At 53.5% G+C, this 16,747-nt stretch overlaps 1 protein-coding gene across 1 annotated transcript in view; it reads right to left on the reverse strand.

The window, feature by feature from the left end:
• Positions 1-10,199, reverse strand: part of NETO2 (neuropilin and tolloid like 2) — a 31,834-nt gene extending 21,635 nt beyond the window's left edge. The window contains exon 1 of the mRNA XM_073659673.1: positions 9,639-10,199. Within this exon, the coding sequence (XP_073515774.1) occupies positions 9,639-9,672 (34 nt within the window). The 5' untranslated portion in view covers positions 9,673-10,199. The remainder of the gene's footprint in view (positions 1-9,638) is intronic.
• Between the last annotated feature and the right edge of the window lie 6,548 nt (positions 10,200-16,747).

Genomic DNA, 16,747 nt, shown 5'->3' on the forward strand with positions numbered 1-16,747 from the left:
CTGCCATAAAGCCCATGAGAGATCTGTAACTATGGGCGGGGGTCCAACCACTAGGACCCCCGAAAAAAGCGATTGTTTCCATATCTTCCATAGAATTGTATGAAGCCGCAGCTTCAGAGACCGGGACTGGGGTCATCCGTGTAGAGACACGTCGAGGTCTTAAGGGTCTGTTCACACATTACGTATTTGCAGCAGAAATTTCTGCATCTCTTGGCAGGAAAAAAGCTGCATGAAATAGACGCGACTTTTACTTGCGTTTTTGGTGCAGATTTTTCCCCTCATTAATATGGATGAAATCTGCAGCAAAACGCTGAAAGACATGACGCTGCAAATAAGAATAAGCAACGAGCGCACGAGACGTCGCCATTCCCATCCACCAGGTAATGACTGGCAAATCTGCGCAGAAAAACCGCAACAAAACCGCATGTGCATGTGAACACGTCCCAAGCAATCCAACCCTCGCCCATCTAAGATTAGGCACAAAGCTCTTGTCATTTGCATTCTGGTCTCAGAAGACAATTACCTAAAACTACGCTCCACTCCACTATGCACACAGTGACTGCACCAGCAGAATAGTGAGTGCAGCTCTGGAGTATAATACAGGAGGTAACTCAGGATCAGTAATGTAATGTATGTACACAGTGACTGCACCAGCAGAATAGTGAGTGCAGCTCTGGAGTATAATACAGGATGTAACTCAGGATCAGTAATGTAATGTATGTACACAGTGACTGCACCAGCAGAATAGTGAGTGCAGCTGTGGAGTATAATACAGGATGTAACTCAGGATAAGTAATGTAATGTATGTACACAGTGACTGCACCAGCAGAATAGTGAGTGCAGCTCTGGGGTATAATACAGGATGTAACTCAGGATCAGTAATGTAATGTATGTACACAGTGACTGCACCAGCAGAATAGTGAGTGCAGCTCTGGAGTATAATACAGGATGTAACTCAGGATCAGTAATGTAATGTATGTACACAGTGACTGCACCAGCAGAATAGTGAGTGCAGCTCTGGAGTATAATACAGGATATAACTCCGGATCAGTAATGTAATGTATGTACACAGTGACTGCACCAGCAGAATAGTGAGTGCAGCTCTGGAGTATAATACAGGATATAACTCAGGATCAGTAATGTAATGTATGTACACAGTGACTGCACCAGCAGAATAGTGAGTGCAGCTCTGGAGTATAATACAGGATGTAACTCAGGATCAGTAATGTAATGTATGTACACAGTGACTGCACCAGCAGAATAGTGAGTGCAGCTCTGGAGTATAATACAGGATATAACTCAGGATCAGTAATGTAATGTATGTACACAGTGACTGCACCAGCAGAATAGTGAGTGCAGCTCTGGAGTATAATACAGGATGTAACTCAGGATCAGTAATGTAATGTATGTACACAGTGACTGCACCAGCAGAATAGTGAGTGCAGCTCTGGAGTATAATACAGGAGGTAACTCAGGATCAGTAATGTAATGTATGTACACAGTGACTGCACCAGCAGAATAGTGAGTGCAGCTCTGGAGTATAATACAGCATGTAACTCAGGATCAGTAATGTAATGTATGTACACAGTGACTGCACCAGCAGAATAGTGAGTGCAGCTCTGGAGTATAATACAGGATGTAACTCAGGATCAGTAATGTAATGTATGCACACAGTGACTGCACCAGCAGAATAGTGAGTGCAGCTCTGGAGTATAATACAGGATATAACTCAGGATCAGTAATGTAATGTATGTACACAGTGACTGCACCAGCAGAATAGTGAGTGCAGCTCTGGAGTATAATACAGGATATAACTCAGGATCAGTAATGTAATGTATGTACACAGTGACTGCACCAGCAGAATAGTGAGTGCAGCTCTGGAGTATAATACAGGATGTAACTCAGGATCAGTAATGTAATGTATGCACACAGTGACTGCACCAGCAGAATAGTGAGTGCAGCTCTGGAGTATAATACAGGATGTAACTCAGGATCAGTAATGTAATGTATGTACACAGTGACTGCACCAGCAGAATAGTGAGTGCAGCTCTGGAGTATAATACAGGATGTAACTCAGGATCAGTAATGTAATGTATGTACACAGTGACTGCACCAGCAGAATAGTGAGTGCAGCTCTGGAGTATAATACAGGATGTAACTCAGGATCAGTAATGTAATGTATGCACACAGTGACTGCACCAGCAGAATAGTGAGTGCCGCTCTGGAGTATAATACAGGATGTAACTCAGGATCAGTAATGTAATGTATATACACAGTGACTGCACCAGCAGAATAGTGAGTGCAGCTCTGGAGTATAATACAAGATGTAACTCAAGATCAATAATGTAATGTATGTACACAGTGACTGCACCAGCAGAATAGTGAGTGCAGCTCTGGAGTATAATACAGGATGTAACTCAGGATCAGTAATGTAATGTATGTACACAGTGATTGCACCAGCAGAATAGTGAGTGCAGCTCTGGAGTATAATACAGGATGTAACTCAGGATCAGTAATGTAATGTATGTACACAGTGACTGCACCAGCAGAATAGTGAGTGCAGCTCTGGAGTATAATACAGGAGGTAGCTCAGGATCAGTAATGTAATGTATGTATACAGTGACTGCACCAGCAGAATAGTGAGTGCAGCTCTGGGGTATAATACAGGATGTAACTCAGGATCAGTAATGTAATGTATGTACACAGTGACTGCACCAGCAGAATAGTGAGCGCAGCTCTGGGGTATAATACAGGATGTAACTCAGGATCAGTAATGTAATGTATGTACACAGTGACTGCACCAGCAGAATAGTGAGTGCAGCTCTGGAGTATAATACAGGATGTAACTCAGGATCAGTAAAGTAATGTATGTACACAGTGACTGCACCAGCAGAATAGTGAGCGCAGCTCTGGAGTATAATACAGGATGTAACTCAGGATCAGTAATGTAATGTATGTACACAGTGACAGCACCAGCAGAATAGTGAGTGCAGCTCTGGGGTATAATACAGGATGTAACTCCAGATCAGTAATGTAATGTATGTACACAGTGACTGCACCAACAGAATAGTGAGTGCAGCTCTGGAGTATAATACAGGATGTAACTCCAGATCAGTAATGTAATGTATGTACACAGTGACTGCACCAACAGAATAGTGAGTGCAGCTCTGGAGTATAATACCGGAGGTAACTCAGGATCAGTAATGTAATGTATGTACACAGTGACTGCACCAGCAGAACAGTGAGTGCAGCTCTGGAGTATAATACAGGATGTAACTCCGGATCAGTAATGTAATGTATGTACACAGTGACTGCACCAGCAGAACAGTGAGTGCAGCTCTGGAGTATAATACAGGATGTAACTCAGGATCAGTAATGTAATGTATGTACACAGTGACTGCACCAGCAGAATAGTGAGTGCAGCTCTGGAGTATAATACAGGATGTAACTCAGGATCAGTAATGTAATGTATGTATACAGTGACTGCACCAGCAGAATAGTGAGTGCAGCTCTGGGGTATAATACAGGATGTAACTCAGGATCAGTAATGTAATGTATGTACACAGTGACTGCACCAGCAGAATAGTGAGCGCAGCTCTGGGGTATAATACAGGATGTAACTCAGGATCAGTAATGTAATGTATGTACACAGTGACTGCACCAGCAGAATAGTGAGTGCAGCTCTGGAGTATAATACAGGATGTAACTCAGGATCAGTAAAGTAATGTATGTACACAGTGACTGCACCAGCAGAATAGTGAGCGCAGCTCTGGAGTATAATACAGGATGTAACTCAGGATCAGTAATGTAATGTATGTACACAGTGACAGCACCAGCAGAATAGTGAGTGCAGCTCTGGGGTATAATACAGGATGTAACTCCAGATCAGTAATGTAATGTATGTACACAGTGACTGCACCAACAGAATAGTGAGTGCAGCTCTGGAGTATAATACAGGATGTAACTCCGGATCAGTAATGTAATGTATGTACACAGTGACTGCACCAGCAGAATAGTGAGTGCAGCTCTGAAGTATAATACAGGATGTAACTCAGGATCAGTAATGTAATGTATGTACACAGTGACTGCACCAGCAGAATAGTGAGTGCAGCTCTGAAGTATAATACAGGATGTAACTCAGGATCAGTAATGTAATGTATGTACACAGTGACTGCACCAGCAGAACAGTGAGTGCAGCTCTGGAGTATAATACAGGATGTAACTCCGGATCAGTAATGTAATGTATGTACACAGTGACTGCACCAGCAGAATAGTGAGTGCAGCTCTGAAGTATAATACAGGATGTAACTCAGGATCAGTAATGTAATGTATGTACACAGTGACTGCACCAGCAGAATAGTGAGTGCAGCTCTGGAGTATAATACAGGATGTAACTCAGGATCAGTAATGTAATGTATGTACACAGTGACTGCACCAGCAGAATAGTGAGTGCAGCTCTGGAGTATAATACAGGATGTAACTCAGGATCAGTAATGTAATGTATGTACACTGTGACTGCACCAGCAGAATAGTGAGTGCAGCTCTGGAGTATAATACAGGATGTAACTCAGGATCAGTAATGTAATGTATGTACACAGTGACTGCACCAGCAGAATAGTGAGTGCAGCTCTGGAGTATAATACAGGATGTAACTCAGGATCAGTAATGTAATGTATGTACACAGTGACTGCACCAGCAGAATAGTGAGTGCAGCTCTGGGGTATAATACAGGATGTAACTCAGGATCAGTAATGTAATGTATGTACACAGTGACTGCACCAGCAGAATAGTGAGTGCAGCTCTGGAGTATAATACAGGATGTAACTCAGGATCAGTAATGTAATGTATGTACACAGTGACTGCACCAGCAGAATAGTGAGTGCAGCTCTGGAGTATAATACAGGATTTAACTCAGGATCAGTAATGTAATGTATGTACACAGTGACTGCAGCAGCAGAATAGTGAGTGCAGCTCTGGGGTATAATACAGGATGTAACTCAGGTTCAGTAATGTAATGTATGTACACAGTGACTGCACCAGCAGAATAGTGAGTGCAGCTCTGGAGTATAATACTGGATGTAACTCAGGATCAGTAATGTAATGTATGTACACAGTGACTGCACAAGCAGAATAGTGAGTGCAGCTCTGGGGTATAATACAGGATGTAACTCAGGATCAGTAATGTAATGTATGTACACAGTGACTGCACCAGCAGAATAGTGAGTGCAGCTCTGGAGTATAATACAGGATGTAACTCAGGATCAGTAATGTAATGTATGTACACAGTGACTGCACCAGCAGAATAGTGAGTGCAGCTCTGGAGTATAATACAGGATGTAACTCAGGATCAGTAATGTAATGTATGTACACAGTGACTGCACCAGCAGAATAGTGAGTGCAGCTCTGGGGTATAATAAAGGATGTAACTCAGGATCAGTAATGTAATGTATGTACAAAGTGACTGCACCAGCAGAATAGTGAGTGCAGCTCTGGAGTATAATACAGGATGTAACTCAGGATCACAGTGACTGCACCAGCAGAATAGTGAGTGCAGCTCTGGGGTATAATGAAGGATGTCCATCCAAAGTGACTCCTGATCGTTCCGTAGATCGCCTCTGATATATAAACAGTAAAATGGCGCGCGTCGGGGGACATACCATTTAAGTGCAGTATGAGACAGCAGCATTAAAGTCTGCCATGATCCGGCTGATTTATCCTGGAGACACAATAATCCATCCCAGTTCGGGCAGCCAAGCGATAGGACAAAGCTCACATTTTCGCTGTTGCTGATCCCCCGGATTCAGCAGGGAGCGGGATTAGATTTTGGATCCGGAGTCTTTCCAGATGCTGTGAGGACTCTTGGACTTTGTGCATTAAAGCAGATGGACGGCCGCGGACTGGAGATTTGCAAGGTGGCACTTTGGAAAAGAACTGAGGACTAAGGAATAAGTCCCACCTGTCCCTGCTTCCTGGAGACCTTGGAGCAGTTATTCACCCTATAGGAACGTGCCCTATTCCTAACGATGGACAGGCAGTTTTTGAGGTACTTTTTAATAAACAGGATCATAAAAATATTAGAGGAACAGCGAGAAAACAAAGTTACCCCCCCCTAGGACCATCAACAGAATAGGGGGGGCACTGTCGGCAGCCTGTACTCTGCAAATGGAGCAAGCGTGGGAGCTGTGGGATCTGACCGCAGTTACAGCGGCCATAACCAACAGATCAGTCCCCCCTCGTCTTTATTATCCAAATATCTTCTGCTTGTAAAGGGGGCTGTGATGGTGGGATACGGTGTGTGGGGTATCATTCTGTCTATGTTCATGTGTTGTCTTGTTGCTCTGTCATTCTGTGTATTCCCCGTATTGTCTGGAGTCTTAATTACCTTATAAAAGGTCCGATAAAATATATATATATAATATAGACCGAATGATGCCTCACACCCCGTTACCACCATCACAGGGGGGGATCAGGGTAAGAGAAGTGTCTATGATGCACCCCCCTAAGCTTAGCCGCAGATACTCCCTTACTCATAGCTGTGTGTTGGAGAACTGGTCTCCAGCTTGCTGGGAGTTGTAGTCCTGCATCAGTCCCAGATCATTGGACGTATGAGAATTCTGGAGATTAATTCCGAGCCCTATAGAAGGACAGGACTGCGTATTAGGTCAGATGATACCGGCCGCATGTTCTACTATACAGATCCCCATCGGTGGATTATTAAATTATTCCCCTCTCTTGGGATCTGCAGATTCTCTTCTGGTCCCGCTGGCTGGAAAAAAAAATCCTACATGAGCGTTTCACTGCCTGAGGCGGAAACTGAAGCGCTCCCTATACATTCCCCTATAGAAATGTTCCTCTATGCGTGTAGCTGACGGCGCTCTCTCGCTGGCTCATTACTACCGACCAATAAAACCGCCATACAGTGACCCATTTTTAGGTCAAATGCTCCAAATCTGTAGTTCTGTGACTTGTACGGTAATCCCTGCATCCACAGATATAATTGCGATTGTATTAAAGCCCCCGATAAGAGTAGACATTAACTCAGGGGTCTGTATATTCTGTCCATGTGTCCACCAGCCAAGGCGAGTGATTGGGTTCATTCAATGGTCCAATCATGTAAATCCGAGCGGCGCTGGATCTGCCCGAGTGATTATACCCACCGAGCCCCATCACTGAAGATACCCACTGTGCCGGCTGTTATAGAACCACAAGCTCCAGCATCACCTGGGAGATGAATCCTAACCATGCATGCTGGAGCTTGTAGTACATCCACAGGTAAAGGGATGGGATAATGGGATGGCACAAACCTGGCATCCACCTCTTGTCATTGCCCGTATCTGGAGTACGAGATGAATCGACTGGAGGAATCGCTAGGAAGCCATCCGAAAGTCACAGACCATAAACTGCTGGAACATGGAGGAATATTACAGGGGTGACTGGCTGCAGAGTATCACATTCCAGGGGGGGGGGGGGGGGGGGCTGGCTGCAGAGTATCACATCCAGGTGAGGGGTCCTGGTCACAATGTATCACATTAGGGTTGATTGGCTACAATGTATCACATCCAGGGGCAACTGGTAACGATGTTTCACATGGGAAGAGAATGCGATGATTGTAACCAGTCACCGCTGGATGTGATACATTGTAACCAGTCACCGCTGGATGTGATACATTGTAACCAATCAACCTAGGTGTGATACATTGTAACCAGTCACCGCTGGGTGTGATACATTGTAACCAGTCACCGCTGGGTGTGATACATTGTAACCAGTCACCGCTGGATGTGATACATTGTAACCAGTCACCGCTGGATGTGATACATTGTAACCAGTCACCGCTGGATGTGATACATTGTAACCAGTCACCGCTGGATGTGATACATTGTAACCAGTCACCGCTGGATGTGATACATTGTAACCAGTCACCGCTGGATGTGATACATTGTAACCAGTCACCGCTGGATGTGATACATTGTAACCAGTCACTGCTGGATGTGATACATTGTAACCAATCAACCTAGGTGTGATACATAGTAACCAGTCACCGCTGGATGTGATACATTGTAACCAGTCACCGCTGGGTGTGATACATTGTAACCAGTCACCGCTGGGTGTGATACATTGTAACCAATCAACCTAGGTGTGATACATTGTAACCAGTCACCGCTGGGTGTGATACATTGTAACCAGTGCATCACACCCAGCGGTGACTGGTTACAATGTATCACATCCAGCGGTGACTGGTTACAATGTATCACACCTAGGTTGATTGGTTACAATGTATCACACCCAGCGGTGACTGGTTACAGGGTATCACACCCAGCGGTGACTGGTTACAATGTATCACACCCAGCGGTGACTGGTTACAATGTATCACACCCAGCGGTGACTGGTTACAATGTATCACACCCAGCGGTGACTGGTTACAATGTATCACACCTAGGTTGATTGGTTACAATGTATCACATCCAGCGGTGACTGGTTGCTATGTATCACACCTAGGTTGATTGGTTACAATGTATCACATCCAGTAGTGACTGGTTACAATGTATCACATCCAGCGGTGACTGGTTACAGGGTATCACACCTAGGTTGATTGGTTACAATGTATCACACCCAGTGGTGACTGGTTACAGTGTATCACATTTAGGTTGGTTACAGTGTATCACATTTAGGTTGGTTACATTGTATCACACCAGGGTGGATTGGTTACACAGTATCACATCTTGGATACAGGCAATTCTTGCAATGTTCCTATAGAATATGGATCGTTATTGGACACAATATTTTTCATACCTTCCCCCTGGATGATGGTAATATTGGCGACTGTCCGGTTACACTTTGTGCATCGCTGCCGGTGCCTACTGACACTATCAATGGGCACAATTCTGGAGCACTTTCTGGTCCCAGTGACAGACGAGAGGATCCTGGTGGAGTTAACCCGCTGATATCCATCTGCCCCACAGTTCTGGGTGAATTGGTCTGAAAACTAACAGTAACCCAGCCCCTCCATGCCACTCTGCTCCTGGTAATAGAGTGGGTGCCCACCGTGACCGATGACTTCTAGGAATGCTGTCACCCACTGTCGCCCATGATGTGTGCATTCAGTACCATGCTGGTGCCCAAAAACAAGGGGCACCCATCACCCAGCGGGCACCAGAGAAAGATTCCCAAAGCCATAAAGTAATTGTATCATTAAGAGGTTTAAAACCTTTTATCAAGGGATTGTTTGTAGATACAATGAGATACATTATATATATATAATGTATCACACCACTACCACAGTCCCCCCGCCAGCTGCACAGAGCCAGCCTTGTCCACTAGGGGGCAGTAGAAGACCAGGCAGCCTGTGCTGTATTGTGGCTTGTTGACAAGGGAGTAGTAATAGGAATATGGAATCCACAGGGGTCTCCAGCTCTCAGATCAGTGCAGCCCATCAGGGCTGAGGCAGGTGATACTATGTGACTGCCCAGTGGCAGCCATGCATGCAGGGCACTGCCAGGATGGGGCATATGGGCAGACTCCGCATGCTCTGTCCTGTAACTTGTAGAGCATTAGTAATGGCAATCTGCAGAGCCCTGATATCCATAATGCACCGCCTGATACTGGGGGCATCGCAGGACCCCCACAGCTCCAGCTCTTACCTTCTAGAATGAAGTAGACTTTCTCCAGGATCATGGTGAAGATGATGATGATGAGGGATAATCCTGAATACTGATGAAGCTGCTGGATCTTCTGCCAAATGCCTGGTCACAAATCCAAACTGCTGGGTCTTCCCATCACATTGCCAATGCCAGACACAGGGTGAGGAGGTCAGGGGCTTTCTGGGATGGGAGTCAGACCCCTCAGCATGCCAGGACCCTGGAGTGTGCCCTGCAGCCCCCGGAAACTTGCTCCCCTGGGCAGCAGGCTGGGGGTCTGTGCGGGGCTCCTCTCCCGGAGATGTGCAGCTCTGGAGGCAGCAGCAATACACAAAGCTGCTCAGCAGCTCCGCAATCCATCAGGAGCTCCTGCCTTCCCTTTTCCTTTTCACCCCCAAAAGTAGCTGCTGTCCAGGGGTCTCAGCTGTGCCCTGGGGTCTGGTGCAGGGGCTCCATGATGCTGGGCAGGAGCTGGGGGCAGGAGCTCGGCAGGGTGGGCTCACAGCTCAAATGAAGAGTTGCCAACAATGAGGCTTATTTAGGATGAGGCTGAATGAGGAGGCAGTGCGCATGCGTCTTCTTCACAACTCCCCATCTCCATCCAGAGCTTCCCCTTCTCTGTCTGCGCCTTCTCCTCCTCCAGGTCCGCACTCCAGCCCTGCACGTACCTGTGCTCCCTGCACCTGTGCTCCCTGCCCTGCACGTACCTGTGCTCCCTGCCCTGCACGACCTGTGCTCCCTGCCCTGCACATACCTGTGCTCCCTGCCCTGCACATACCTGTGCTCCCTGCCCTGCACGGACCTGTGCTCCCTGCCCTGCACGGACCTGTGCTCCCTGCCCTGCACGGACCTGTGCTCCCTGCCCTGCACGGACCTGTGCTCCCTGCCCTGCACGACCTGTGCTCCCTGCCCTGCACCGACCTGTGCTCCCTGCCCTGCACCGACCTGTGCTCCCTGCCCTGCACATACCTGTGCTCCCTGCCCTGCACATACCTGTGCTCCCTGCCCTGCACATACCTGTGCTCCCTGCCCTGCACATACCTGTGCTCCCTGCCCTGCACATACCTGTGCTCCCTGCCCTGCACATACCTGTGCTCCCTGCCCTGCACATACCTGTGCTCCCTGCCCTGCACATACCTGTGCTCCCTGCCCTGCACATACCTGTGCTCCCTGCCCTGCACATACCTGTGCTCCCTGCCCTGCACATACCTGTGCTCCCTGCCCTGCACATACCTGTGCTCCCTGCCCTGCACGACCTGTGCTCCCTGCCCTGCACATACCTGTGCTCCCTGCCCTGCACGACATGTGCTCCCTGCCCTGCACATACCTGTGCTCCCTGCCCTGCACGACCTGTGCTCCCTGCCCTGCACGACCTGTGCTCCCTGCCCTGCACGACCTGTGCTCCCTGCCCTGCACATACCTGTGCTCCCTGCCCTGCACGTACCTGTGCTCCCTGCCCTGCCCGTACATGTGCTCCCTGCCCTGCACGACCTGTGCTCCCTGCACGACCTGTGCTCCCTGCCCTGCACGTACCTGTGCTCCCTGCCCTGCACGTACCTGTGCTCCCTGCCCTGCACATACCTGTCCTCCCTGCCCTGCACGTACCTGTGCTCGCTGCCCTGCACGTACCTGTGCTCCCTGCCCTGCACGTACCTGTGCTCCCTGCCCTGCACATACCTGTGCTCCCTGCCCTGCACATACCTGTGCTCCCTGCCCTGCACATACCTGTGCTCCCTGCCCTGCACATACCTGTGCTCCCTGCCCGTACATGTGCTCCCTGCCCTGCACGACCTGTGCTCCCTGCACGACCTGTGCTCCCTGCCCTGCACGTACCTGTGCTCCCTGCCCTGCACGTACCTGTGCTCCCTGCCCTGCACGTACCTGTGCTCCCTGCCCTGCACGTACCTGTGCTCCCTGCCCTGCACATACCTGTGCTCCCTGCCCTGCACATACCTGTGCTCCCTGCCCGTACATGTGCTCACTGCCCTGCACGACCTGTGCTCCCTGCACGACCTGTGCTCCCTGCCCTGCACGTACCTGTGCTCCCTGCCCTGCACGTACCTGTGCTCCCTGCCCTGCACGTACCTGTGCTCCCTGCCCTGCACGTACCTGTGCTCCCTGCCCTGCACGTACCTGTGCTCCCTGCCCTGCACGTACCTGTGCTCCCTGCCCTGCACGTACCTGTGCTCCCTGCCCTGCACGTACCTGTGCTCCCTGCCCTGCACGTACCTGTGCTCCCTGCCCTGCACGACTTGTGCTCCCTGCACCTGTGCTCCCTGCCCTGCACGACCTGTGCTCCCTGCCCTGCACGACTTGTGCTCCCTGCCCTGCACGACCTGTGCTCCCTGCCCTGCACATACCTGTCCTCCCTGCCCTGCACGTACCTGTGCTCGCTGCCCTGCACGTACCTGTGCTCCCTGCCCTGCACGTACCTGTGCTCGCTGCCCTGCACGACCTGTGCTCCCTGCCCTGCACGACCTGTGCTCCCTGCCCTGCACATACCTGTGCTCCCTGCCCTGCACATACCTGTGCTCCCTGCCCTGCACGACCTGTGCTCCCTGCCCTGCACGACCTGTGCTCCCTGCCCTGCACGACCTGTGCTCCCTGCCCTGCACGACCTGTGCTCCCTGCCCTGCACGACTTGTGCTCCCTGCACCTGTGCTCCCTGCCCTGCACGACCTGTGCTCCCTGCCCTGCACGACTTGTGCTCCCTGCACCTGTGCTCCCTGCCCTGCACGTACCTGTGCTCCCTGCCCTGTACGTACCTGTGCTCCCTGCCCTGTACGTACCTGTGCTCCCTGCCCTGCACGTACCTGTGCTCCCTGCCCTGCACGTACCTGTGCTCCCTGCCCTGCACGTACCTGTGCTCCCTGCCCTGCACGTACCTGTGCTCCCTGCCCTGCACGACCTGTGCTCCCTGCCCTGCACGACTTGTGCTCCCTGCACCTGTGCTCCCTGCCCTGCACGACTTGTGCTCCCTGCACCTGTGCTCCCTGCCCTGCACGTACCTGTGCTCCCTGCCCTGCACGTACCTGTGCTCCCTGCCCTGCACGTACCTGTGCTCCCTGCCCTGCACGTACCTGTGCTCCCTGCCCTGCACGTACCTGTGCTCCCTGCCCTGCACGTACCTGTGCTCCCTGCCCTGCACGACCTGTGCTCCCTGCCCTGCACATACCTGTGCTCCCTGCCCTGCACATACCTGTGCTCCCTGCCCTGCACATACCTGTGCTCCCTGCCCTGCACATACCTGTGCTCCCTGCCCTGCACGACCTGTGCTCCCTGCACCTGTGCTCCCTGCCCTGCACGACCTGTGCTCCCTGCCCTGCACGACTTGTGCTCCCTGCACCTGTGCTCCCTGCCCTGCACATACCTGTGCTCCCTGCCCTGCACATACCTGTGCTCCCTGCCCTGCACATACCTGTGCTCCCTGCCCTGCACATACCTGTGCTCCCTGCCCTGCACATACCTGTGCTCCCTGCCCTGCACGACCTGTGCTCCCTGCCCTGCACGACTTGTGCTCCCTGCACCTGTGCTCCCTGCCCTGCACGACCTGTGCTCCCTGCCCTGCACGACTTGTGCTCCCTGCACCTGTGCTCCCTGCCCTGCACGACCTGTGCTCCCTGCCCTGCACATACCTGTGCTCCCTGCCCTGCACATACCTGTGCTCCCTGCCCTGCACATACCTGTGCTCCCTGCCCTGCACGACCTGTGCTCCCTGCCCTGCACATACCTGTGCTCCCTGCCCTGCACATACCTGTGCTCCCTGCCCTGCACATACCTGTGCTCCCTGCCCTGCACGACCTGTGCTCCCTGCCCTGCACGACCTGTGCTCCCTGCCCTGCACGACCTGTGCTCCCTCCACCTGTGCTCCCTGCCCTGCACGACCTGTGCTCCCTGCCCTGCACATAACTGTGTTCCCTGCCCTGCACATACCTGTGCTCCCTGCCCTGCACATACCTGTGCTCCCTGCCCTGCACATACCTGTGCTCCCTGCCCTGCACATACCTGTGCTCCCTGCCCTGCACATACCTGTGCTCCCTGCCCTGCACATACCTGTGCTCCCTGCCCTGCACATACCTGTGCTCCCTGCCCTGCACATACCTGTGCTCCCTGCCCTGCACGACTTGTGCTCCCTGCACCTGTGCTCCCTGCCCTGCACGTACCTGTGCTCCCTGCCCTGCACGTACCTGTGCTCCCTGCCCTGCACGTACCTGTGCTCCCTGCCCTGCACGTACCTGTGCTCCCTGCCCTGCACGTACCTGTGCTCCCTGCCCTGCACGTACCTGTGCTCCCTGCCCTGCACGTACCTGTGCTCCCTGCCCTGCACGTACCTGTGCTCCCTGCCCTGCACGTACCTGTGCTCCCTGCCCTGCACGACCTGTGCTCCCTGCCCTGCACATACCTTGCTCCCTGCCCTGCACATACCTGTGCTCCCTGCCCTGCACATACCTGTGCTCCCTGCCCTGCACGACCTGTGCTCCCTGCCCTGCACGACTTGTGCTCCCTGCACCTGTGCTCCCTGCCCTGCACGACCTGTGCTCCCTGCCCTGCACGACTTGTGCTCCCTGCACCTGTGCTCCCTGCCCTGCACATACCTGTGCTCCCTGCCCTGCACATACCTGTGCTCCCTGCCCTGCACATACCTGTGCTCCCTGCCCTGCACATACCTGTGCTCCCTGCCCTGCACATACCTGTGCTCCCTGCCCTGCACATACCTGTGCTCCCTGCCCTGCACATACCTGTGCTCCCTGCCCTGCACATACCTGTGCTCCCTGCCCTGCACATACCTGTGCTCCCTGCCCTGCACATACCTGTGCTCCCTGCCCTGCACGACCTGTGCTCCCTGCCCTGCACGACCTGTGCTCCCTGCCCTGCACGACTTGTGCTCCCTGCACCTGTGCTCCCTGCCCTGCACGACCTGTGCTCCCTGCCCTGCACATACCTGTGCTCCCTGCCCTGCACGACCTCTGCTCCCTGCCCGGCACATAACTGTGCTCCCTGCCCTGCACATACCTGTGCTCCCTGCCCTGCACGACCTCGGCTCCCTGCCCGGCACATAACTGTGCTCCCTGCCCTGCACATACCTGTGCTCCCTGCCCTGCACATACCTGTGCTCCCTGCCCTGCACATACCTGTGCTCCCTGCCCTGCACATACCTGTGCTCCCTGCCCTGCACGACCTGTGCTCCCTGCCCTGCACGACCTGTGCTCCCTGCCCTGCACGACTTGTGCTCCCTGCACCTGTGCTCCCTGCCCTGCACGACCTGTGCTCCCTGCCCTGCACATACCTGTGCTCCCTGCCCTGCACGACCTCTGCTCCCTGCCCGGCACATAACTGTGCTCCCTGCCCTGCACATACCTGTGCTCCCTGCCCTGCACGACCTCGGCTCCCTGCCCGGCACATAACTGTGCTCCCTGCCCTGCACGACCTGTGCTCCCTGCCCTGCACATACCTGTGCTCCCTGCCCTGCACGACCTCGGCTCCCTGCCCGGCACATAACTGTGCTCCCTGCCCTGCACATACCTGTGCTCCCTGCCCTGCACGACCTCGGCTCCCTGCCCTGCACGGACCTGGGCTCCCTGCCCTGCACATACCTGTGCTCCCTGCCCTGCACGACCTCGGCTCCCTGCCCGGCACATAACTGTGCTCCCTGCCCTGCACATACCTGTGCTCCCTGCCCTGCACGACCTCGGCTCCCTGCCCGGCACATACCTGTGCTCCCTGCCCTGCACGACCTGTGCTCCCTGCCCTGCACATACCTGTGCTCCCTGCCCTGCACGACCTCGGCTCCCTGCCCGGCACATAACTGTGCTCCCTGCCCTGCACATACCTGTGCTCCCTGCCCTGCACGACCTCGGCTCCCTGCCCTGCACATAACTGTGCTCCCTGCCCTGCACATACCTGTGCTCCCTGCCCTGCACGACCTCGGCTCCCTGCCCGGCACATAACTGTGCTCCCTGCCCTGCACATACCTGTGCTCCCTGCCCTGCACGACCTCGGCTTCCTGCCCTGCACGGACCTGGGCTCCCTGCCCTGCACGGACCTGGGCTCCCTGCCCTGCACGGACCTGGGCTCCCTGCCCTGCACGACCTCGGCTCCCTGCCCTGCACGGACCTGGGCTCCCTGCCCTGCACGGACCTGGGCTCCCTGCCCTGCACGGACCTGGGCTCCCTGCCCTGCACATACCTGTGCTCCCTGCCCTGCACATACCTGTGCTCCCTGCCCTGCACATACCTGTGCTCCCTGCCCTGCACATACCTGTGCTCCCTGCCCTGCACATACCTGTGCTCCCTGCCCTGCACATACCTGTGCTCCCTGCCCTGCACATACCTGTGCTCCCTGCCCTGCACATACCTGTGCTCCCTGCCCTGCACATACCTGTGCTCCCTGCCCTGCACATACCTGTGCTCCCTGCCCTGCACATACCTGTGCTCCCTGCCCTGCACGGACCTGGGCTCCCTGCCCTGCACGGACCTGGGCTCCCTGCCCTGCACGGACCTGGGCTCCCTGCCCTGCACGGACCTGGGCTCCCTGCCCTGCACGGACCTGGGCTCCCTGCCCTGCACGGACCTGGGCTCCCTGCCCTGCACGGACCTGGGCTCCCTGCCCTGCACGGACCTGGGCTCCCTGCCCTGCACGGACCTGGGCTCCCTGCCCGGCTGCCACGTGTCCCGGCTAGAAAGGGGTTAACACCCTCCCTATGCAGTCATGGAGGGGGGTGCACTCAGCTGCTGCAGCACCTCACTACCTGGGGCCGCAGGTGAGCTGTGCAGCTGAGATTAACCCCTTGCCAGCTGTTCATGGACTTTAGTTTGCTACCTGCAGAGCCTGGCTTTACCGGTGGAGGATTGGGGGTGCAGGTGTATAGTGTGCACTGGGGGGAGGTGCAGGGATATAGGGGGCACTGGGGGGAGGTGCATAGGGGCACTGGGGGGTGCATTTGTATAGCGGGCACTGGTGGGAGGTGCATGTGTATAGAGGGCACTAGGGGGAGATGCAGGTGTATAAGGGGCACTGGGGGGAAGGTGCAGGTGTATAGGGGGTCCTGGGAGGGAGGTGCAGGTGTATGTATAGCAGGCACTGGGGGGGGGTTCAGGTGTATAGGGGGCACT

The sequence above is a fragment of the Phyllobates terribilis genome, unplaced genomic scaffold (genome assembly GCF_046119375.1).
Source record: "Phyllobates terribilis strain yellow unplaced genomic scaffold, ASM4611937v1 Scaffold_14__1_contigs__length_39327217, whole genome shotgun sequence".
Lineage (NCBI taxonomy): Eukaryota > Metazoa > Chordata > Amphibia > Anura > Dendrobatidae > Phyllobates > Phyllobates terribilis.